The sequence below is a fragment of the Cyphellophora europaea genome, assembly GCF_000365145.1.
Source record: "Cyphellophora europaea CBS 101466 unplaced genomic scaffold supercont1.7, whole genome shotgun sequence".
NCBI lineage: Eukaryota > Fungi > Ascomycota > Eurotiomycetes > Chaetothyriales > Cyphellophoraceae > Cyphellophora > Cyphellophora europaea.
In genome coordinates this window covers 85,171-106,360 of record NW_008481813.1, presented here as the reverse complement: position 1 = coordinate 106,360, position 21,190 = coordinate 85,171, and the positions used below count along the sequence as shown (strand labels likewise).

General features: G+C 54.2%; 11 protein-coding genes across 11 annotated transcripts; 6 read left to right on the top strand and 5 right to left on the bottom strand.

Moving 5' to 3' along the window:
- Positions 1 to 96: 96 nt before the first annotated feature.
- On the top strand, positions 97 to 1,224 carry HMPREF1541_07125 (uncharacterized protein; the record flags this gene model as incomplete). The annotated part of the gene is made up of 1 exon (XM_008721450.1): positions 97 to 1,224. The coding sequence occupies one exon, from the start codon at positions 97 to 99 to the stop codon at positions 1,222 to 1,224; it is 1,128 nt and encodes a 375-aa protein (XP_008719672.1).
- A 1,938-nt stretch (positions 1,225 to 3,162) lies between these two features.
- Positions 3,163 to 5,019, bottom strand: HMPREF1541_07124 (uncharacterized protein; the record flags this gene model as incomplete). Its single annotated transcript, XM_008721449.1, has 1 exon — positions 3,163 to 5,019. The coding sequence occupies one exon, from the start codon at positions 5,017 to 5,019 to the stop codon at positions 3,163 to 3,165; it is 1,857 nt and encodes a 618-aa protein (XP_008719671.1).
- A 209-nt stretch (positions 5,020 to 5,228) lies between these two features.
- HMPREF1541_07123 (uncharacterized protein) lies at positions 5,229 to 6,709 on the top strand (the record flags this gene model as incomplete). Its single annotated transcript, XM_008721448.1, has 4 exons — positions 5,229 to 5,399; positions 5,445 to 5,516; positions 5,561 to 6,509; positions 6,564 to 6,709. The coding sequence occupies 4 exons, from the start codon at positions 5,229 to 5,231 to the stop codon at positions 6,707 to 6,709; spliced, it is 1,338 nt and encodes a 445-aa protein (XP_008719670.1).
- A 254-nt stretch (positions 6,710 to 6,963) lies between these two features.
- On the top strand, positions 6,964 to 8,040 carry HMPREF1541_07122 (uncharacterized protein; the record flags this gene model as incomplete). The annotated part of the gene is made up of 1 exon (XM_008721447.1): positions 6,964 to 8,040. The coding sequence occupies one exon, from the start codon at positions 6,964 to 6,966 to the stop codon at positions 8,038 to 8,040; it is 1,077 nt and encodes a 358-aa protein (XP_008719669.1).
- A 472-nt stretch (positions 8,041 to 8,512) lies between these two features.
- HMPREF1541_07121 (uncharacterized protein) lies at positions 8,513 to 9,391 on the top strand (the record flags this gene model as incomplete). The annotated part of the gene is made up of 1 exon (XM_008721446.1): positions 8,513 to 9,391. The coding sequence occupies one exon, from the start codon at positions 8,513 to 8,515 to the stop codon at positions 9,389 to 9,391; it is 879 nt and encodes a 292-aa protein (XP_008719668.1).
- A 185-nt stretch (positions 9,392 to 9,576) lies between these two features.
- HMPREF1541_07120 (uncharacterized protein) lies at positions 9,577 to 10,979 on the bottom strand (the record flags this gene model as incomplete). Its single annotated transcript, XM_008721445.1, has 4 exons — positions 9,577 to 9,585; positions 9,735 to 10,104; positions 10,149 to 10,590; positions 10,619 to 10,979. 4 exons carry the CDS (start codon positions 10,977 to 10,979, stop codon positions 9,577 to 9,579), a joined length of 1,182 nt encoding a protein of 393 aa, XP_008719667.1.
- A 1,260-nt stretch (positions 10,980 to 12,239) lies between these two features.
- Positions 12,240 to 13,472, bottom strand: HMPREF1541_07119 (uncharacterized protein; the record flags this gene model as incomplete). Its single annotated transcript, XM_008721444.1, has 1 exon — positions 12,240 to 13,472. One exon carries the CDS (start codon positions 13,470 to 13,472, stop codon positions 12,240 to 12,242), a length of 1,233 nt encoding a protein of 410 aa, XP_008719666.1.
- A 563-nt stretch (positions 13,473 to 14,035) lies between these two features.
- Positions 14,036 to 14,401, top strand: HMPREF1541_07118 (uncharacterized protein; the record flags this gene model as incomplete). The annotated part of the gene is made up of 1 exon (XM_008721443.1): positions 14,036 to 14,401. One exon carries the CDS (start codon positions 14,036 to 14,038, stop codon positions 14,399 to 14,401), a length of 366 nt encoding a protein of 121 aa, XP_008719665.1.
- A 680-nt stretch (positions 14,402 to 15,081) lies between these two features.
- HMPREF1541_07117 (uncharacterized protein) lies at positions 15,082 to 16,735 on the bottom strand (the record flags this gene model as incomplete). Its single annotated transcript, XM_008721442.1, has 3 exons — positions 15,082 to 15,188; positions 15,239 to 16,268; positions 16,322 to 16,735. 3 exons carry the CDS (start codon positions 16,733 to 16,735, stop codon positions 15,082 to 15,084), a joined length of 1,551 nt encoding a protein of 516 aa, XP_008719664.1.
- Positions 16,736 to 17,427: 692 nt separating this feature from the next.
- On the top strand, positions 17,428 to 19,176 carry HMPREF1541_07116 (uncharacterized protein; the record flags this gene model as incomplete). Its single annotated transcript, XM_008721441.1, has 2 exons — positions 17,428 to 17,657; positions 17,700 to 19,176. 2 exons carry the CDS (start codon positions 17,428 to 17,430, stop codon positions 19,174 to 19,176), a joined length of 1,707 nt encoding a protein of 568 aa, XP_008719663.1.
- Positions 19,177 to 19,702: 526 nt separating this feature from the next.
- HMPREF1541_07115 (uncharacterized protein) lies at positions 19,703 to 20,731 on the bottom strand (the record flags this gene model as incomplete). The annotated part of the gene is made up of 2 exons (XM_008721440.1): positions 19,703 to 20,241; positions 20,290 to 20,731. The coding sequence occupies 2 exons, from the start codon at positions 20,729 to 20,731 to the stop codon at positions 19,703 to 19,705; spliced, it is 981 nt and encodes a 326-aa protein (XP_008719662.1).
- Positions 20,732 to 21,190: the final 459 nt, after the last annotated feature.

Below are 21,190 nucleotides of genomic sequence, written 5' to 3'. Positions count from 1 at the left end.
GACGCACGATATTTAAATTGTGGCCTTGCCTCATGTCAGGAATTTTTTCCGCCCCTGGGGAAGAGTTTTGTCGAATCTGTGTCCAAACCGAACATTATGGCCATCATCTCGACCAATGCGATCTTTCTGGGGAAAGACGGTCGATTGACCGTCCGCAATATCGATGAGGAGTACAAGCCTTCGGGTCAGCAGACCTTGGTCAGGGTCAGTCACTCTGCCATCAATCCAGCGGACCAGAAGCACTTCTTCATGGGCGTATCAGGTTACGTTGCGGGGTATGAATGGATCGGCACCGCAATTGATGTGGGGCAGGATTCGCCCTTTCGGGTCGGCCAGAAGCTATTCGGGATGAGCATCCCAGCAGATGATCGACCGCTCCCTGCAGGAGCGCACCAAGACTTCCTGGTTGCAGATCCGGAATGGACGTACGTTTTGCCCGACAATCTCGATGAGGTCACTGCGGTGGGCTTACCTATCGCTGTTCATACCTCGATCGACGCAATTTTCAATATGCTGGGATTCTCTTTCAAGCCGGCAGGTGTGACAGGTCTAAGCCCTGTCAATGTTCCAATCTTGATATGGGGAGGCGGTAGCTGTGTCGGCCAAGCAGGAATACAATTGGCCAAGGCCGCTGGCTTCGCTCCAATCATCACCACAGCATCGCCTCGCAACCACGACTTTCTCAAGAGTCTGGGCGCGACGCACTGCTTCGACTATCGTAGTACCACAGTTGTGCAAGATATCCAGTCCGCCGTTGCTCCGAAAAAGCTCACGGTCGTGTACGACGCCGTAAGTACCGGGCTTGGGTTCGCCGAGGGCTTGTCGGCCGAAGAAGAAATGAAGCTCAGGGGACAATACAGCAAGAGTTCACCTGCGCTGGCTCGGCAATGTTGTGATGCAAAAAGCGAATTGAAGCTTGTCGGAGTCTTGCCCGTGCCCAAAGATAAAGATCCGGACTGGATGTTTCCCCTGCCATTTCGACAACCGGAAGGGTTCCCAACACCTTCACCGAAGGGCTTGGAGAGCCTCTTTGAGGGAGCAGATCCTGAATGGGGCGTACGGATGCGCCAGGTCTGGCTTTGGGCTTTGAGTAAGGTGGGAAAGGGGTGGCAGCCGTTCAGGAGTCGTCTGGTTAGGGGCATCGAACCCGCGATCGAAACCATACATGAGGTGGCGGCGGGAAAAGCAGGCGGAGAGAAGATGGTTATCGAGCATCCATTGTAGGTAGTAGTGTCTAACAGCTTCTGCATAAATGGTCTGAGCAAGGCTTGGTAATGCGTGAAATGAACATATCTCCTTTTCGTTCTCAGCCTGATGCGTTGATTTTCATCTCACACGTACATTCAATTTTCTCGAGAAGATGGACTCGGAGATCTTGAGACAGCATACAGCAGCCAATTCTACAGGTTTGCCTGTCCTGGAGTTACACCCACCAGAAGCTCCTCAAGCACGAATGCTCACGTGCAACCCGAAGCACTCAGACGACAGACATCTCTCCTGCGTCCCCAGGACTGTGGTTGACGCTGGATGCCTGGCCTTGTGGTAGGCAAAAGAGCAGCCTACATCGGCTTGAGACACGCCGTGAGCTCCCAGCTATGGAATCGCGCAAAACGGCACTTCATTTGGCTTGTAGTCGTTCTTTTCATACACAAACTGCGCGGCGCGTGAGTGATCGTTTGTGGCTGTAGTTTCTGCGGGACGTTCTTTCGTTGGCAAGTGCGAGACACATCTTGCTCCATAGCTCAAAGAAACTCGCCCACTTCTGTTCAACCATTCTCTTCTCACATCACCAACCTGCACAACGCCTCTTGTTTTCCAACACCATACCCTGCGTATCGTATTCAGCTGTCCTCCCGCTGCTCTCCACACTTTTGTCATTCATCGAGAACCTCAAACATTTCATCGGTTTTTCCCTGCGTCTTGTAGGCCTCAACGTCTGTGAGCATTCTCATCCCGCTGTTAAGTCGAAGTCGAGAAGGCATCCACCTCGTTACAACGATGGTCAGTCAGCAGCCCGCTTGGTCCCATCCCGACTGACTATACGTACAGACGACATCAAAGCCAAGAAGGCCTCCCTCGAGCCTTTTGTTCACAAGTACTTGCAAGACAATCCTCCCGAGCCTGACATCTCTCACCGCGATCTCGGAACCCTCATAATCTTCGCTGTCGATCGCACCCAGGGCCTTGATTGGAATCTTCTGAGCGGAAGGCGAAGGCGAGGGCGGATACCCAAACGCTTCATCAGACGAGTCGTCGACGACTTTGCTACGGAGTGGATGATGCAGTATGACTCGAAAGCATTCAAGCGGCGTGCAAGAGCTTCATCACTTCGTAAGTCCTTGTCAATACCTCAATTTCATACGTGTTGACAAGGAGTCATCGCAGTTATTCGCTCTCCTCTCAAGACTGATGACCCGCTCTATCTGCCGCCACCCGTGGCCGCCACAATCGACAACGTCGCGACCTTCGTCAAAGCTCGACCGACTGTTTGGGAAGAGATACAAGAGCACCAACCACCTGATCTGAAGCTTGTACGGGCATCGACTGGCACGGGAGGACTCAAGAGGCCCATGGCACTGACCCCGATTGATGGAACTTCACCTCCAGCTAGTTACAAGCGGCAGAAACCCATATTCGCTGTGGAGGGGTTTTGATGTATCCGGTCCGTGGTGGCAGAGATCGAGCATTAAGACCACTAGCTTTGAGGAGCTGATATTGGCATACTTTTTTGATGCATTCTATAACTTTGATACGGTGTTATATACTCAATTCAGCAATCGCATGCTGCTCGTGGGCCGAGTCCGGCATAGTCTTGATATATGGCTCAGCACCACATTTCATCGATGGCCAGTATTGCTATGGTCAGTGAGCTGTCCGTACATAGGTACCTTACAGCTTCAGCATCAATGTACTCGTCAAACCTTGACTTCCAACGCCTGTCGGGCCTCTCTTGTCAGGCTGTTACGCCCTCACCACCTTCGATACTCACTCAACCCCACAAGCTGTACATGGCACATTATGTCGCTACTGCTTAGAGCTCCTTATTCTGTTTCAGAGCTTCTGCTCTGTCAGACATTTACTCATGGATTGGGAAGCTCTCAGTGGACCTGCATCCGAAAAGCTCAGCTACTGTGCCCCATGACTAGTTTGGGAGTACCAGGCTCAGAGCTTAGCCTTCTCCTTCCAGAAGGCACTCCAGTCAATATCCTTGATCTTCTTCTGGAACTGCCGGATGCCATACTCCCCTTCCGAGCCTGGGAGCATCATGTCCTGGAATTTCCGGTGAATGACCGAGTCCTGGCGCTGTCCATCTGGGTCCGTCCAAGCCACGTTCATGAGTTCCTTGCAAACTGATGCGGAGTGTGGGGCGCACTTGTCGAGCTTGTCGAGATACTCATCGAGCATCGTCTCGAGCCCGGCAGCATCATCTGCAACACCGTGGACTGCGCCGATCCTTTGAAGCTGTGCAGGACTTACTTCTCTGCCCGTAAGCATTGCCTCGCGCAGGAAGGGGAGGCCCCATTCTCTGGCCAGGTACTTTGATATGATAGCCGGAGATAGTCCGAGTCTGATCTCGGTCAGTTGCCACTTGGCCTGAGATGTTGCGAGTCGGATGTCGCATGCAAAGCCTAGGCCGGTGCCGCCGCCGAAACAACCACCCTGTATCGCTGCGATCGTGGTTTGTGGCGCCTTGTCGACTGCCTCAAACATGTCCACAATCTTCTTGAAATACGTGTCCTTGTCATCACGACTGTCTCCCGTCAAGTCCATACCAGTGCAGAAGAACTTGCCCTCGGCAGCAAGGATGATATGGAAAATAGACCGATCTTTGGCATAACCTCTGAACAAGGAAGTTAGCTCGTCCACCATACTTGTGGTCATAGCATTGCCGTTGTTAGGCCGGGTCAGGGTGACTTTGACGGCGCTGCCAGACCTCTGGACGGAGAAGCCTTCTGTTTTCTCGATCTTCTGCCATTGCCGCTTCGAACCCGGGGAGTGGACCGGCTTTGTCACCGGCGCATTGTTCAATGGCATGTCTTGTGCCATCGCATGTAGTGCAGCACCTGCTCGACTGTTGTTGGGAATTCCCAGTTGCTTTGAGATCCAATCCCCAACCGCGGCTAGCTTCTTTAGGTCGATTCCGGTACTTATGCCAGATTGCTCGAATGTGTACACAATGTCTTCTGTTGCGACGTTGCCCTTGGCCCCTTTCGCGTAAGGACAGCCACCTAGCCCAGCTATGCTACTATCGAAGGATCTCAAACCCATGTCGTACGCCTTCACAACATTGGCCACCGCTTGACCATATGTATCGTGAAAGTGACCAGCCAGGAATTCCGCAGGTATCTTCCGCAGCAGGAACTCGAGAAGGCGCTCCGTATCTGTCGAAGTACCAACGCCAAGAGTATCACCCAGTCCAACCTCGTGGCAGCCCATGTCTAAGAAGCGCTGTGCAACATACAAGACGCTCTCAGGATTTGTAGGGCCGGAATATGGATCCGAAAAGATGCATGAAATGACACCTCGGACCGCTAGGCCTTGCTCCCTTGCTGCTTTGGCCACGGTCTCTGCGTGATTCAGGGCCTCGTCGACTGAGCAGTTTTGGTTCTTTCGGCTGAACGCCTCCGTAGCAGATGCAAAGACAACAGCCTCTTTCGCATTAGCTTTGGCCGCGTTCTCAAGCCCTCTCAAATTTGGGGTAAGCACCGGCAGTCTCAAGCCGGTGTTCGCCAGGGGCATGATTGCTTCCATGACCTGGGCGCCATCTGCGAGCTGCGGCACCCATTTCGGCGATACGAAAGAAGTTGCCTCGATATCCTTCAGACCAGTTCCTGCCAGGCGATTAATCATGTCAATCTTTGTGGCAGTTGGGACCGAGGTCTTGATGTTTTGCAGCCCATCGCGCGGTCCAACTTCGAGAATGCGTACAGCAGGTCCTGACGCGGTCGCCAGGCCGCGGTGTTGCGCAAGCACCCTCCTGACAATGGAGCACTTCATCTGATATCCCCGCGCCGCCATCACGAGCGCCACTACCACACCATTATAAACAAAAAGAAGCTGTGAAGGTGGATGAGCAAGCTGCTGCTGATCATACCCACAGCGGTCCACGGAGCCGAGGGCCGGGGAAGGGCGGACGAGCCCCCAAGGCCTAAAGCGTCGCCCCGCACCTATACTGCATTCCCCATCGCCGTCAACCCGCGCTCCACGGCTATTACCAAGTCGACGGCATGAGTTTTGGGCGCATTGGAAAACGAACAACCCGACATACGCTTAGACTTTCGTCGAAGTATGCTTCGCTAACGACGAGGGTGCGAGCGATCAACTCGCTGGCCCCTGAGACCAGCAATAATGGCCCTCTGAAAGGTGTAAAAGTCTTGGACCTCTCACGAGTACTTGCGGTACGCAATCACACGCATGCCGATGGTCTCTGACAAAGCATCCAGGCACCGCTCTGCACGCAGATCCTTGGAGACTATGGTGCCGACATCATTAAAATCGAAGATATTGGGAAGGGAGTAGGCCAGTCACTGCATGCAACTGGTTGAGCTAATCGACTCAGGATGATACCAGACACTTCAGAGCAATTGGAGAAGATGAGACGTGGAAACCCGACGTTGGTCCCATGTCTAATTACTTCTGCTCAATTAACAGGAACAAGCGCTCCGTATGCCTAGATCTGAAGAACGCCCCGGGAAAGGAGATTCTGTTCAAGCTCGTCAAAGATGCTGATGTAGTGATCGAGAACATGCGGCAGGGTGCGATGGAAAGGCTGGGAATCGACTACGAAGTGCTCAAGCAAGTAAACCCGACTATCATCTACGCCAGCATCTCTGGCTACGGATCCTCCGGTCCATGGCGAGAACGTGCTGGATATGACATGATAGCAGGTGCAGAAGCAGGCCTTCTCCATCTCACTGGTGAGCGAGGAGGGCCCCCAGTACGGCCTGGTCTCGGGCTCACCGACATGTCCACCGGGCTTTTCATGCACGGAGCTATTATGGCCGCGCTCTACTCCCGCAAAGAGACCGGCCTTGGGCAGCGTATCGACGCTTCGCTGTTCGAATCGCAGATCGCACTGCTCATCAACGTCGCGCTGACATGGCTGAACATGGGACAAGAAACAGAGCGATGGGGCACCCAGCACCCTAGCGTGGTTCCGTACGATGCTTTTCGAACCAAGGATCTCTACTTTGTATGCGGGGCGGTCAACAACAAGCAGTTTGAGAAGCTGTGCAAGATCCTCGATGTCGAACACCTGCTGGAGGACCCACGCTTCAAGACCAACAGCACAAGAGTCACACATCGTGATGATTTGATGCCAACCATTAGTGAGGCTTTCCAGGGCAAGACCGCTGGCGAATGGATGCAAGCATTTGAGGGTAGCGGGATGCCTTACGCCCCCATCAACACAATGGAGAAGGTGTTCTCACATCCGCAGACGGCAGCAAGGGAGATGGTGAGCGAGATCCAGTTTGAGCCCGCAAAATCAGGAAAGCTCTCTATGTTAGGTACGAGTTTCTTGTCCAATTCCCGTCCGCACATGCTAACCCAAGGGGCCTTAGGATCCGCTGTGAAGTTCTCCAACACCAGCACGTCAGTCAGGCGCAAGCCACCTCTGCTCGGCGAGCATACCGACGAAGTCTTGAGAGAGATTGGCGTGACAGAAGCCGAGATAGAAAGTCTGCGTAGCTCCAGAGTAGTTAGATAGCATTGTGCCTATAAGCCGAGAATGCCCAAACAGCTATGATGACCCGCGCCCGAAAGTTCGCCGAATCGTGACCCACTATCAGACAGCCCACCCCTCACGCCGCGCCCTCATTTAGGTCCCTCGGCTACTGCGGGGACCCCGGCGAACAGTTGACCACAAACACGTTCCACAGGCACGGGCATTACTTTCTATAAACACAGGTTGAGCTCCCCACCCAAACTCTACCCTTTCCCTTTCCAGATCACACCGAAACGATGCCCCCTACCACGCAACAAGCCTGGGCCTGCGTCTCGCACGGCCAACCCCTACAAAAAGTCGACCTCCCCGTCCCCGAGCCCCACGGCACCGAGATCCTCATCCGCGTCACCCACGCCGGCGTCTGCCACAGCGACCTGCACGCCTGGGAAGGCTTCTACCACCTCGGCGGCGGCAAGAAATTTTGGCTCAAGGACCGCGGCGTCTCGTTGCCGCGGGCGCTGGGCCACGAGATCTTGGGGACGGTCGAGAAATATGGGCCGGACGTTGATCCGTCGGATGTGCCGCCCCTGGGCGCCAGTCGCGTCGTGTATCCCTGGGTGGGCTGCCAGAGTTGTCGGCGCTGTGAGGACGGCGACGATAATCTGTGCTTGAAGCAGCAGACGAGGGGGGTGTTCACGGATGGCGGGTTCGCCCAGTATATCACGGTGCCGCATGCGAAGTACCTGGTGGACTATGGGAATGTGGATCCCGCGGTGGCGTGCACGTTTGGCTGCTCGGGCCTGACGGTGCTGTCGTGCATTCAGAAGGTGATGCCGCTGAAGCCACAGGATCCCGTACTGCTGGTTGGCGCGGGAGGGTTGGGGTTGGCGGCCATTGCGATGCTGAAGGCCGTGGGGCATGAGAAGATAATCAGTTGTGATATCACGCCCGAGAAGCGGCAGGCGGCGCTGGATGCCGGGGCAACGGCGGTTTTTGATAGCACGGCGGCGGAGGCGGCCAAGGTTGCAGTCGAAACGGCGGGCGAGCCGTACTTTGCGGCGCTGGACTTTGTCAACACGACCAAGACGGCTGAGTTGGCTATGGGGTCGCTAGCAAAGGGTGGGAAGATGGTCGCGGTGGGCATTCTGGGGGGCGAGATCACGGTCAGTCTGGTGTCGATGATCTTCACGGCACGCACCATCATGGGCAACATCACGGGAACTCCGCAGCATTTGAGGGATGTCACGAAGCTGGCGACAGATGGGAAGTTGGCGCCAATACCAGTGACGAGGGTCCCGTGGGATGAGGCCCATGAGGCACTGATGAGACTGAAGCGGGGGGAGGTGACTGGAAGACTGATCCTTATCCATTGAAAAGTGCCAGCCAGAAAAATATAGGTCTGTCTACCGTCAGTCGTGGTTTTTGACAATCGAATATAGCTGTCTCCGTACATCACTGTGCTCTCTTGTCACACAAGTCATACCAACACACAGAGGGTAGATACGATCTTCGCTCTCATGACAGATGCACTTCATACCGGCTTGCTCACGACAATACGGGCGTCAATAAAAGACTCTGTTCGAGCCCGTTCGAGCCCACCTTCAGGTGTGAGTGACCGGACGAGCACTGGGGTAAACCGAACTTCCCCAACGCTGAGCGGGGGGATCCACTTTCAGGCAGTGAAACGCAGGCAGTGAATTTCCCCATTAGAGCCGAGGCTGTCTCCAACACGGGACTACCGTGCGGGGAAAATTATCTTGCGCCGGTCTCGCCGGTCTCGACTGTAGTCTATGTGCTCGCCAGTAAAGCACATCCATACCCAGTACGCATATTTTCGTGCAAAAAATGTCAGTTCAGCCAGCGACAACGCCGCCCTCGGGGCTCCCACTGCACAAGCAGCCCTTCATCAAGCCAGCATTGCCCTTCTTGGTGGGCGGGACGTCGGGCATCATCGCGACGATATGCATCCAACCCATCGACATGATCAAAGTCCGCATCCAGTTGTCGGAGGGAGCTGCGACTCCAGTGTCAGTTGTCAAGCAGGTGGTTGCGCAAGGACAGATCCTCGATCTCTACAACGGCTTATCTGCCGGGCTACTCAGACAGGTTGTCTACGGCACATCTCGACTTGGCTTCTTTTTCACATTTGAAGATCTGCTCAAGCAACGGGCAGCGCGAAATGGGAGCACATACGGGTTCAAGGAGCGCGCGTCGGCGGGTCTGGCTGCAGGGGCCCTGGGAGCATCGATAGGTAACCCCACCGAGGTGGCGTTGATTCGCATGCAGTCCGATGGTCTATTGCCTGCGGCGCAGCGAGCGAACTACCGCTCCGCCTTCCACGCCCTAGGATCAATCGCTCGCCATGAAGGCGTCACCGCTCTGTGGAGCGGAGCCTATCCAACAATCATTCGAGCCATGGCCACCAACTTTGGGCAGCTAGCCTTCTTCTCCGAGTCCAAACATCAGCTTGCCAAGCGAACCAGTGCTTCAGGTCAAACGCAGACCATCGCCGCGTCTGGCATTGCCGGCTTTTTTGCCTCTTTCTTCAGCTTGCCGTTCGACTTTGTGAAATCACGGTTGCAGTCGCAGAAGAAGGCGGCTGATGGATCGATGAGATACACAGGCATGCTGAATTGCTTCGTCACCGTTGCCAAGCAGGAAGGAGTGCTGCGATTCTACCGCGGGTTCGGCACGTATTTCATGCGTATCGCCCCGCATACGTAAGTGGATGGTCCTGCGTGGGGGAAAGTGTGCTGATACCATTTGACAGGGTCATTGCGCTGATAGTGGCCGACAACTTGAACCAACGCTTGAGATAAAGTGGTATCGCCACCGCTCTGGCTGCTCGTAACTACAGCATAGTCCCAGCTGCGGAGCCGAGATACGCATCCCATTCCGCCCAGTCGAAGTCAACGTGACTTGGCTCTGTTTCGATAAGGTTCGCGTCAGCGTCCGTCGGGGTTCCGAGTTCTGCATCGAGCGGGCCATCCCAAGCCGGCATATCAGGCTGCTCGTTTTCTTCAGATAGCAATCGTTCATGAGCTAGCCGCTCTCCGCACACACATACGTGAGAAGAAGCGATGAATGTTGGTAAAACCACATGCGGGTCTTGATCCATCTGCTCAAACGCTTTATTGCGCAAACGTCCTAGCATGGACCAAACCTCCCTGCCGGATGGCGATAGCCTGCGACGAGGCGGGTCGCTGGCGGTAATCATGCCTTGGTCGACCTGATATAGATCGAAGATTGCATCGACCAAGCCTTGCGATGTGGGTGCTTCATCGCTGTGAGGGAAGTTGAGCAGGTCTGCAAGCAATAGCGACATGGCCTGCAAGGGCTGATACGTGCCTGGGTACATCCAGTGGAACGGACTTGAGAACGGTGCATCACACACTCGGATGAAGAGTTGAAGAAACGCCTGAGCATGCTTGATAGCTCTGAACACATCAGCATAAGTTCGGTCCTCGTCTCGTCCACTTACGTCAAGCGGATGTCAGCGCCGAAATCTGAATGCTGGTCTTTGGCGAGCGGAAAGTATAAGATGCAGTATGCCTTGTGGAGCATGAGGTGTAGCAAGCTCGTGGCCCATATCGCGAACCCTACAACGTGCGAACGACTCTCGCTAGCATCCACGCGCCAGGTGTCATTTATAGTGGAGGCCCCTTCAGGTACTGCTAAATTCTCGCTCTGGTAAATCTCCAGCAGCTCATGGCGTGACAACTTGGATCCAACCTGAAGTATTCGATCAATGGCCGTTTTGACAGTTTCACCGAGAGACTCAATAGAGCTAGCAGTTTCTGAAACAGCCTCGAGCGATGTAAAGTGCTCCTCGAAGTGTCCGAGGAGAATGCCTCGAATGACTTTGGTGGTCTCGTAACGAACCTTGGCCACCACGTACCGAATGTCTGGTAATCTTAGCTGTACTTCCGCCCACTTGAATCATCTGCTTACCTGAGCCTTGGCCTGATCCGCGCACATGTTCCAGCAGGTCAGTTGTCGATATTGCAGGGCTATTGCCCATCTTCTCATCTACGTAAAGAGGCGAAAGCCCTGAAGAGCAAGATGACATAACATCGAGATGAAGGATATACCACCAAAGACGACGACGGGTTTCTTGCTCGGTGGCGGTAAAGCCCGCTTCCTCGAGCTTACGATGAAGACCCATACCGAGTGCCACTCGGAATGACGTTGTGATGAACTCTGGCCCATCCGAGAACTCTTCTTCCCTGACAAATTGACTCTGAGAAAAGATATACGCTGAGAGGGTGTACAGCGTTGGCCGTCGCGGGAAGCCAGTCAGGGTCGAAGCCATGATGGTAGCAAAGTACATGTCACCTGTTTTTACATCCTCTGACCCCTTGGCCGCGTTCAGCTGAGCTTCGGTTCCCGAGACAAGGCTTGAGAAAAGGATGGCAGCCAAGAGGCTCACGAAACCGGGCTTGTGGCGCAGTATGCCTGGTGCATTGGATGGGTGCTTACTTTGCGCAGCTCGCTCGCTCCAGAACTCCTGGCAGTCATCTGCAAACGTGGGTATATGCAGTAGAGGGAGTAGGGGGAAAATGTTTGTGAAGAAGATAGTGCACAGCTTCTCACAGACAGCTCGATCCGGAAGCAGCGCCACAATACAGGCTAGCTTGTAGCGAGTGCCGCAGTGTTTGCACAAAGCGGAGCTACCTGAGGTTAAAATAGATTGAGACTGGTCTTGCTGCTCCAGTCGATGCCATTGCGAGAAAAGATTCGCCTGTTGTGGTGTCGATTTGGCTACGTTCTGGTCTCCGTGATGGTACTGAGATCGTTAGATACGCCACTCTGCCCCTTGGTTTCATACCTCGAGCGGTATGGCATTCGCCCAATGCGTTGAGCCGACATACAGGGATCTCCCTCCGGGCTGCTTGTACACGCGGCCGGAGTCGAGACTCTTCTGCCGCTTCGCAGATTGCTGGCCTGGTGTCGATGAGCGAGGGACTGCTGAGTTATGCGTCAGCCACCTACTTGGTTGTTCAGCGCTACTTCCTGACTCAACACGGGCGCTGCATGGTCGTTTTTCGGTCGTCGGGGACGTATGATGCTGTGCGGGCTGTTGCTGGGTCGAACTATCCCCCAGAGCGCTAGCATCATACTGACAGGTGACGTGGTTCTGATTGCATCGCTGACATACTGGATGGGTCTAGGATCTCTAGTTAGTGAGTGCGTGCGTCACAAGCACATTGGTACCTTGTCACAGCGAACGCGACGCTTTCGGCACGGAAGACAACTGTTGACTGGGCGTAGACGTTTCATGTCTCCGAGACTCAGAGATGGCGTAACTGAAAGCTCGGAGTCGTGGTTTAGGAGTTTCCTGTCAACCATGCAGGCCCTGAGGAGGACAAAAGGTCTTCAGCTGGTGCTTATTCAATTCCGATGCCGCGCTGCCAAGAAGGGGACGCCCAAGCCGCCGTTCGAAAGCCTATGCAGGGATTCTGCTCCCGTTATGGTTAGGGGTGATTCCGGACCCTGCTTCGTGCGAGGGCCTGTCGCCCATAGAGTTCGTTCAATGTCGAATCCCCTTGCGCGGTCAAAGTACCACGGCAAATCAATGCGATCTTCCTTCATATGATGGAGGTGCTTCGTGTGGATCGACGGTCATCAGAGAGGGTCTTCGTTCTCGGTCCTCTCCGTCCACCAGGCTGATAGGAATCTGGCTTTGGTCAAAGGTCGATTTGATGTCGCCGAAGCGGAGCTGCGATCTGAAGCTCAAGGTGTAGGCTCTGAAGATACTGGATGAGGAGAACTCTGGTGGCAAGTCTCGGACTTCTCGGTGCACATTCAGGAACGATATCGCTGTCGGACTGTCCGTGCTGTGGTGCAGACCGTCGTTGGCATCGGTGACGCATCTGTGCTCTGCCTTGACAGGAACTGCCAGACTTCCTTCTGCAAGCACTATCGTGTCTACTTTCGAGTATGGGAGTCCTCCTGCGCGGACTTTGGTATGAATCATGAGTTGCAGACGATAGTTCTTCACGAAGAGTTGCTGCTTTTCTGGTGATGGGATGGTGCTAGTGGCGAAGACTGACACTATATTCGCCGCCCAATTCCGCACGTTTAGTCTCACTGGTACGTTGACACCGAAGACTACGACATCCTCAGAACGGCGATCTTCCAGAACTGCTTTGTCTGTATGACCTCGCCCCCCCATGATCTTCATTGCAGCTGACTGTCTTTGCTTGAGTGGGATCTTGAGATAGAACACGGACGCTTCTTCAAGTGCTGCGGGCGGAAGTGACGAGCCCAGGGGTGCTTGGGGACGGAATCGGATCGGGAGGCGAACAGTCAGGTCTTCGTTGCCGAAAAGATGCGCCTGAGGTGGGCGAATGACGCGAGCCAACAACGTATACTCGACTGAGCAGCTAAAGCTTCCGATATATCTCATGCTCGGCGGAAGGGGATAGCTCTCGGCATCCCAAGCCGACCTCCAGGGCGAATTTCCAGTGGGATGCGGATTGGAGTCTTCCGCCAGCTCGAACGAGCTGTGTTGCGGTATCGTGAACGTGAATGGCCAAGCTGATGTGCCCTTCTGGCACCAACCTGGACCTCGCAGCAGAATGTGCTGACGAAAGAGAAGACATTTGGATTGAGATGCTGTCGGCCTGGATGCGATGTTTCCAGATACAGGGCACGCATTGGTGCTTGTGCAACCGGACAAGATGATAGCCACAGATTCGATCATGCCTCCATGGTCGACGCCAAGGGTGACCGTGCCGCATACCGTATCGCCCGAACGATAGGCATGAGATACCGCCGTGGGAAGTTCCACCGACAACGACATCGTTCATTTGAACAGTAGCAGATAGCCAGAAGACTTTCAACATTGCAGAAGGGCTACGACATAAGGCTACGACACATAGGCTGGGGAAACAATAAGCCGTCCGCAGCCTCGTACGAGTGCTGGTGAACCAGCTCCTGCCTGTACCGCATCCTCGAACCTTTTCGCCAAATCCGTGCGTAGCTCTATGATTGAGCTCTCATCCCTGGCCCCAGGAAGACCCGGACTGCCCGGCCTGCCTGGCCTTGAGTGATGCAGCAAGTCACCCCTTACGCAGATTACTTCAATCACCTCATCCCGCAGCGGCTCCCACCTGGCGCATGAGCAGCTGCAGACGATCTTCAAAGCGTCCCCGCAGTCGTCATGCTCGAACTCTCCTTGCTACATCATACACAGGCACGGCCAAAATAGACATAAAGGCGCCCGGGTGCAGAGGGCGGCCAAGAGGCTTCAACAAGACATTCGCTAGCACCAATTGACGAGGTCAGTTGGTCACCACGCCCATACCGCGAAACAGCACGCTAAACTTCCACCATCTCAGTAACATCAGTATCATAAACAATAACATGGCATCAAATTACGAATCGGGCATGGGCTCCGGCCGCGGCACCGATGCCGTCGCCGCACCCGAGTCTGGCATGGGCGCCTCAGAGGGCGGCTACCAGACTGGCGCCGTCGAGCAAGGCATGGGCGCGTCCGAAGGGTACCAGACTGGCGCCCCTGAGCAGGGCATGGGGCAATCGGAGGGCTACAACACGGGCGCTCCTGAGCAAGGTATGGGCGTGAACGAAGGAATCGCTCCGAACGACAGCACGACCGATTACGGTTTGGGATCGGGGAGGGCCTCGGATCAAACGGAGGGTGGGGTGGGCAAGTTCTTTGACAAGTTGAAGGATAGGTTCTCCAAGGAGAAGCATCGTAATAAGCAATGAGTTTGGAGGTGGGGTTGAGTCAGAGTGACGGCAGCATGTACGGTTGTACCAATGGTATAGCTCTGCTCTGGAAGCCTGAAATCATGTCTGGGGTGCAAGGCACCAGATAGAGAGAGACACACCATGAGAGCCCAGGCCGTTCACGTAAAGCCTCATCGCTAGTTACGGCATCTGACCCGTTGATCAGAAGTCATATCAATATGTGGTGACTTCGACATCAGTTAATTTGCGTTTAGCAGGATGCAAATTCGAGGCTAGAGTGAGGGGCTGCTCTCAGCTGCTTACCCCTCTGACTTCCTCATGAAGCAGAAGCCTATTGCACTGAGTAAAAGTAAGATAGTCTCTCGCAGCGACATGGACTGGGGGGTCCTATTCAAGACTTCCGCCGGCATACAGGGACTTTGCTCCCCCAGACTTTCGGTTCGCGCAATGCAATGCACGCCTAGTGCGCGCCAACGTTCCATGGCGGCCGATAGGCTGTGCTTACGTACCCACAACAGCTGAGCCGGCCGGGGTCTTGAACAAATTTACCCCGCTTCGCACGAAGTCTCGCACGACCTTTCACCAAGAGGAACAACGGGCCACTTGAAGCTGAGGGCAAGCAATCGACAAGCTCCAAAACACCCTTGTCCATCGGGAGACGCCGTTGTTGGATACCTGCATGCAAGCCTTCCCGAGCATCAATGCCAGGCCGTCTTGTGCGGATGCTCGTGCTGGTTACTGATCTTGCCCTCTGTCGTCTTCTCAATCCTATCGCCCAGGTCTTTGTCCACTCGCCTGAACATTGCTACAGCGCGTTAACAGGAGTACCACAGGAGCTTATTGGGGTTGACTTACCGAAAGCCGCGTCTCTGAGCCATTTCCGCTGAACGCCAGCAATGTGTGCTGCAACATTGTTCACGAACCTTTGCTGAGCACCATCCTGTTTGGCCAACAGATTCCACAGAGCAGTTGCCTGCTCGAAGTCCTTGTCTGTAACCTCTGATGTATAGGATATCGGTGCGCCGTTGTCCGTTTGGTCAAGAGTCCGGGAGCCTTTGACCTCCGCCAACTTCACGGCATCCTTGCCAGACTTGAACTTGAGCGGTTTGATGGCGCTCCCGATATAGTTGGGGTCGTCCCCGTAGTTGGCGGTAAAGTTCATGAAGCCGTCGCGTTCGATCGGACAGTGAACCTCACTCACAGCTGCATTGGTCGGGAGGAACTGGTAGTTGACCCCAATACGATACCTCGAAGCATCGGGATACGCGAACATCCGGGCCTGGAGCATTATGTCCGGGCTCGGCGCTATGCCTCTGACCATGCTGCTCGGGCTGAACGCTGCTTGCTCGATTTCGGCAAACCAGTTCTTAGGGTTGGTGTCCAAAGTCATGACTCCAATCTTCCGCAGGGGATATTGTCTGTGTGGCCAGATCTTGGTCATGTCAAAGACGCTCATCGGTGCGCTCCCGATGTCTTCGGGGTTGATCACTTGTACACAAACATTCCACGAGGGAAACTCGCCCTTTCGAATCGCCTGGAACAGATCCTCGAGGTGATAATCGGGGTTCGTACCAGCAAGCTTGGCAGCTTCTGGGTTGGTAAGATACTTGATGCCTTGGTTGGTCAGGATGTGAATACGGACAAATCGATAAGATCCATCAGCCTTCGTGAAGGTGTACGTGTTGCCAGAGTACATGTTAAGATGGCGAACCGAGGATGGTATGCCTCGGTCTCCAAACAGAAACATCAACGCGTGAATCCCTTCCTGATTGTTGGTATGGAAATCCCAGAACATGTCGGAGTTCATGGTGTTGGTCATGGGGTCAGGTTTGTGGCTCCGATTCATCGATGAGAATTTGACAGGATCCCGTACGAAGAACACAGGCTGCAACATGGTTAGCGCTGCCTCAAACACAATCCCCAGTCCACTCTACCTACCTGGTTGTTGAAGACCCAGTCATTGTTACCTTCACTGGTCTTGAACTTGATGGCACAGCCTCGGAAGTCTCTCACAGTATCCGCAGAGCCTCGTGCAGGACCAACTGTCGATATACGGGCAAGAACCTCCGTCTTCTTCCCAACTCCTGTCAGAAAGTCGGCATCCGTGAGATCACTGACGTCGTCGGTAACTTCGAAATGGCCTCTTGCTCCGGCTGCCTTGGCATGTACACTGCGCTCAGGAATGCGCTCGCGAGAGAAATGAGCAAGATTCTCAGTGAGCTGTGTGCTTGTCAGGAGCACGTATCCACCGCCACTACCCGTCTGGAGTGTCTCGATCGTAGACTCGCTAGCCTGAGGCAGTCCCTCTGCCAAAGTGTAGAGCTTAGGTGTTTCACCGTTCTCGACAGACATGGCAGCGATGCTGTTGAAATGTGACAACTGTGCAAAGACGAAGCTCTTGTGAGGGTCCGTAAACAGTGAGTCTATACTTCGGAGGTTTCCCCGGGATAGTCAAGCAGCTTTTAACTGCTTTGCCAACTGTCTTAGCCAGAGTTGACCCATCTTGCTTCGCAAACAAACTGATCCAGCTGATCCAATAGATTTTGGGTAAAGGCTGGTCCGTTGACAGGGATTGAAAGTCAAGTTCAAGCGCGCCTTGCTGACTCGCATTGAAGTTGGGCCAATCGCATTTCATGAATCCTTGAACACTTCGTGCGAACGATCGCAGGAGCATGAGACATCATAACTGACAAGACGGATTCAGGTGCCCTTCCGCCATGATCCTTGTACAGCTGTGTAATATACGCAATCTGAACTCAGAAACGAGCACCTGCATTGGTGAGCCACCAACCAGCGTTGCCAGGTCCTGTGGTCATTCCACATACTGCACCGCGATTTGCTGTCAGGTCGTGCGAGAAGCAGGGTGGCATTCAGGAAGCATGGGATGCGGGCCAGCTTCCATTGCATCATGCAGCAGCCACTGAAGAGAGAACGTTCTCCTATCGTAAGGGACAGGAGATTGACTCTCCACAAGTTGCCATAAGAGCCACCGATGTACCCGTCCATTCGGAGCTTCACTCACTGATCTAGTGTCATTCAGCAAGATGGTAACCTCCAATGTTGTGCTACACTCCTCTGTGACCAATCGCCCCGACGAGTGGAAGATTGAACAAGGATTGTCCGCAGCACAGCTGCCAATCCTTGATCAGACAGCTCCGCAAACCGAAGACATCCAGCCTGTCGTATGGCCGGAACTTACCAAGGATGAGGAGGCCATCAAGGCTGTGGGTGACCGCAATGAGCTGTTCCAGCGTGAGAAAGAAGGCTGGCAAGGGTGAGTCGCACCGAGATCCTATGTTCCTGCTGACGCCTCAAGGTATGTCGAGTGGGAGAACTATCCAGAAAAAAAGAAAAAGGCACATGCCATCTTGACCTCAGAAACGTTTCCTCCTAACGCGGAATTCCAATGGGGCCCCATTCCAGGTACAAACCCGGTTCTTCCTGGAACTCACTGGAAGATGTGGCACCATGCTGTTGGCGGAGAGCTCAGCACCGTCCCTGAGGACTCCTGGGAGACTGTTCTTAAAGAGAAGCATCCGGACATGCTTCATCTTCTGCAGTTCCCGTACAATGGTGAGCCGCCAAAAAGGCTGGTGACTGCGAAAGCCATCACTCCAAACGACCTGCACTTTGTTCGTAACCATGGTGGCATTCCCAGGATTGACAAAGACAAGTGGAGCCTACAGATGGACGGCCTCGTCAACAACCCGAGAACATACAGCCTGGCCGATCTGATGGACGATTCCAAATTCCCTCGCATGGAGAAGCTCATCACTATCCAATGCTCGGGTACTCGCCGGGTTGAGCAGATTGAACTTTACGCTGGGCAGGGTGACGAAGTGCCCCAAGCCCCATGGGCTGAAGGAGCCATCGGCACTGCCAACTATGTTGGCATCAGCTTGAAGAAGGTCATCAAAGATTGTGGTGGTCTCAAGGACGGCGCCAAGCATCTTGAGCTATATGGCGCCGAGACCTATTTCAAGGCTAGTGAAGCCATGAATTACCTTGTCAGCGTCCCTTGGTCAAAGGTCAAAGCCAATGAAGTCATGCTTGCATGGGAGATGAATGGCGAACCACTCCCAAAGATCCATGGTTATCCTCTGAGAGTCGTCGTGTTTGGCTACATCGGAGCCCGAAGCGTCAAATGGCTGTATCGCATCAAAGCCATCAAACAGCCTACCATGGCTCCGGTCCAGAGCAAAGAGTACTTGTACTTCCCACAACAGGTTGGCAAGCATAATCAAAAGCCAACGGATGGTATACAGATCCAGGAAATGCCAGTCAGCTCGGCCATTATGTACCCATGGACTCGCCAAGTTATCATCCATAATGGCAAAATTCACTGCAAAGGCTGGGCCTACTCTGGCGGTGGTCGATGGCCTGAGCGGGTCGAGCTGTCTGCCGACGGGGGCTTCAGCTGGTATGCCATACCGCCAGAGAATCTGAGCAAGAAACATAAATGGACCTGGCGTACATGGGAATTTGACCTACCTTGTGATGTTGAAGGCTGGGTAGAGATTGTCTGCAGGACCTGGGACAACAGCTTGAACACTCAACCGTTGACCGTGCGGGCTGCCTGGAATTGGGGCCTGCATGTTACAAGCTCCGCCCACCGCATCAGCGTTTACAGCATCAACAAGAGCCGGCAGCGCACAAAGGATAGGTTGGCAAAGTTCGAGAAGGAAAAGTTCCCGTTGGCGCCTCTGACGTGTCCAGAAGACTTTGTAACCCAGCCTTGGGATGAGTACAAGGCTTATTGGGACACGCATGATCCGCGAGATGTTGACGATTGAGTTTGCTTAGTTGAAATTGGTCAATAGGTCAATAACCATGGACAATCATTCGTACTCGCCGAGGCTAGCTGTCGTCCGTCAGGGGCCTTCCGCAAGGATATACGGGGGCCAGGACTCTTGCAAAATTGAAAGACTCTATGCTTGTTGCCGATCGTATGCGCCATACGAAGGCGTACCTCGCAGTTCGTACACATGCCAAGCCGCACTGGTGACCTAAGCGCAAGCGTTGGCGACCGTAATAGGAGCATCGTCATGTCCAAGGCAGTTATATGCCTTGAAAACAAAGAATTCGGTTCTGACTAACTCAGTCGCATCCCCGAAAGATGCACAATACTCCTTCCGTAGTACACGTCACATGCGATGCAGCCGACAGGGTTACGTCGTGGCTATGCGAACAATCGTGATTACAGGCTATCCGCCGCCAGAAGCACAAATATATTCGTCGGCGCCCAGATCGGTCTCAGCAAGATCTAACAAGACTACAGCCGGCTCATCTACGCTGACTCTCGTCTTCCCCAGTGCTCCACTACCAGAAAGCCAACACCCTAGCCTCAATACTCTCCCTCGTCTCCCCATACTGACCCACGATCGCCGGACTTCCATGCCCACACCCCGCCGCCACGTCCGAGTCAATCTCACTCTCCGAGTCCGCAAACTTGATGATCATGACCTCGTCGGGTCTCTGCTCAGAAACGTAGTAGAACTTTGGCTCATCCGCTTCGTCTTCGTCCGGCGCGTTCACTGCCGTGGCCTCGAGCAGAAACTCTCCCTTGTAGCCCGGGCTGCGGTACTCGAATGTCTTCCACCTCGAAGGCGTAGCCGTCTTGTAGTCGAGTACGGCGATCGGGTCTCGAGTTACTGTCTTCAGTGGGCGCCAGATGCTGAATGCGGCTACCCTAGGGCCCCGTGTCGGGCTGTTGTCATCCAGTGCGCGGAGGTGCTCGGCGCCAGCTTCGGCAAAATCTGCTCGGCAGTGTCGGATCGTGTTGCGCAAACCAGTGAGTGTGTAGTCGACGTGGATGCCGCGGGCTGGCTCGATGGTCTTTTCGACCTCGAAGGGTGTGACTAGTGTGGGTCAGTTGGATAGCGAATCACGAGCCCGCTTGAACGCACTGAATGGCCGGTCGGTGGGCATGGATTTGGCCAAAGTATCCAGCATGCCACCTGGCTTGTGGTAGAATTTGGGGTCGGCTTGTTGTTTGACACGCTTGCGACGGAACGCAACGTTGTTCACGAGGACGGTCTTACAGCCAGTTAAATCCTTCAACAGGCTGCTTATGGCTGGGATGTAGATGCTGTCGATGTTTTCAGCTGAAGACCAGGCGTTCGTGTCGACTGAATTGCGGACCACAGTGAAGCCATGCTTATGGAGACACTCTGAGTCCGAGGGGAGATGATTGGCTGTGCGGAGGTCGTGTAGAGTCAGCTTCTTCTCTGTTACGGTCTTAGCCGCAGCGATGGCAAACAATGCACGATCCTCCGCAGTGATGTCAGGATCTGGGTCGTTGAAGCGGAAGATGGCTTCGACGTCAGAGGTGGTTGCTGCTGGCGACATTTGGAGGAGTGGTAGAAAGTGAGGATTGGCCGCCTTTCTAGAAGTGCGGAAAGGCCAATTTATGCTGCTGGTCTGTACCTAATTGACATGACTCTGGTAGCCTGACCTCGTGAAACACTCTTAGAAAGGTCTATTCCAGCAGTCGTCACAATTGGCAGCTCGCAAGGGCGTGAGGATGGATTCCTCGAAGGGTCGTTTACCGGCGTCAGGCGGGCATGATCTTGGCAGACATATCACGAGTTCTACTGGAGGTGTGAAGGTATCAGGCGTTCTCTGTTTGCGATTTCAGCATCCTTGTCAGCTACTGCTTACACGATGTTCACTTCGTACCCGTGCGGGGCTGAAATGTGGTCTGCCTAGAGAGGCAACGTGAGCAGACAGTCAAAACGAGATGGGCAGTTCTCATGTCCCCAAAGCCTGAACAGGGCGAGTTGCGTGAACGCGATTGGCCCGCTCCGG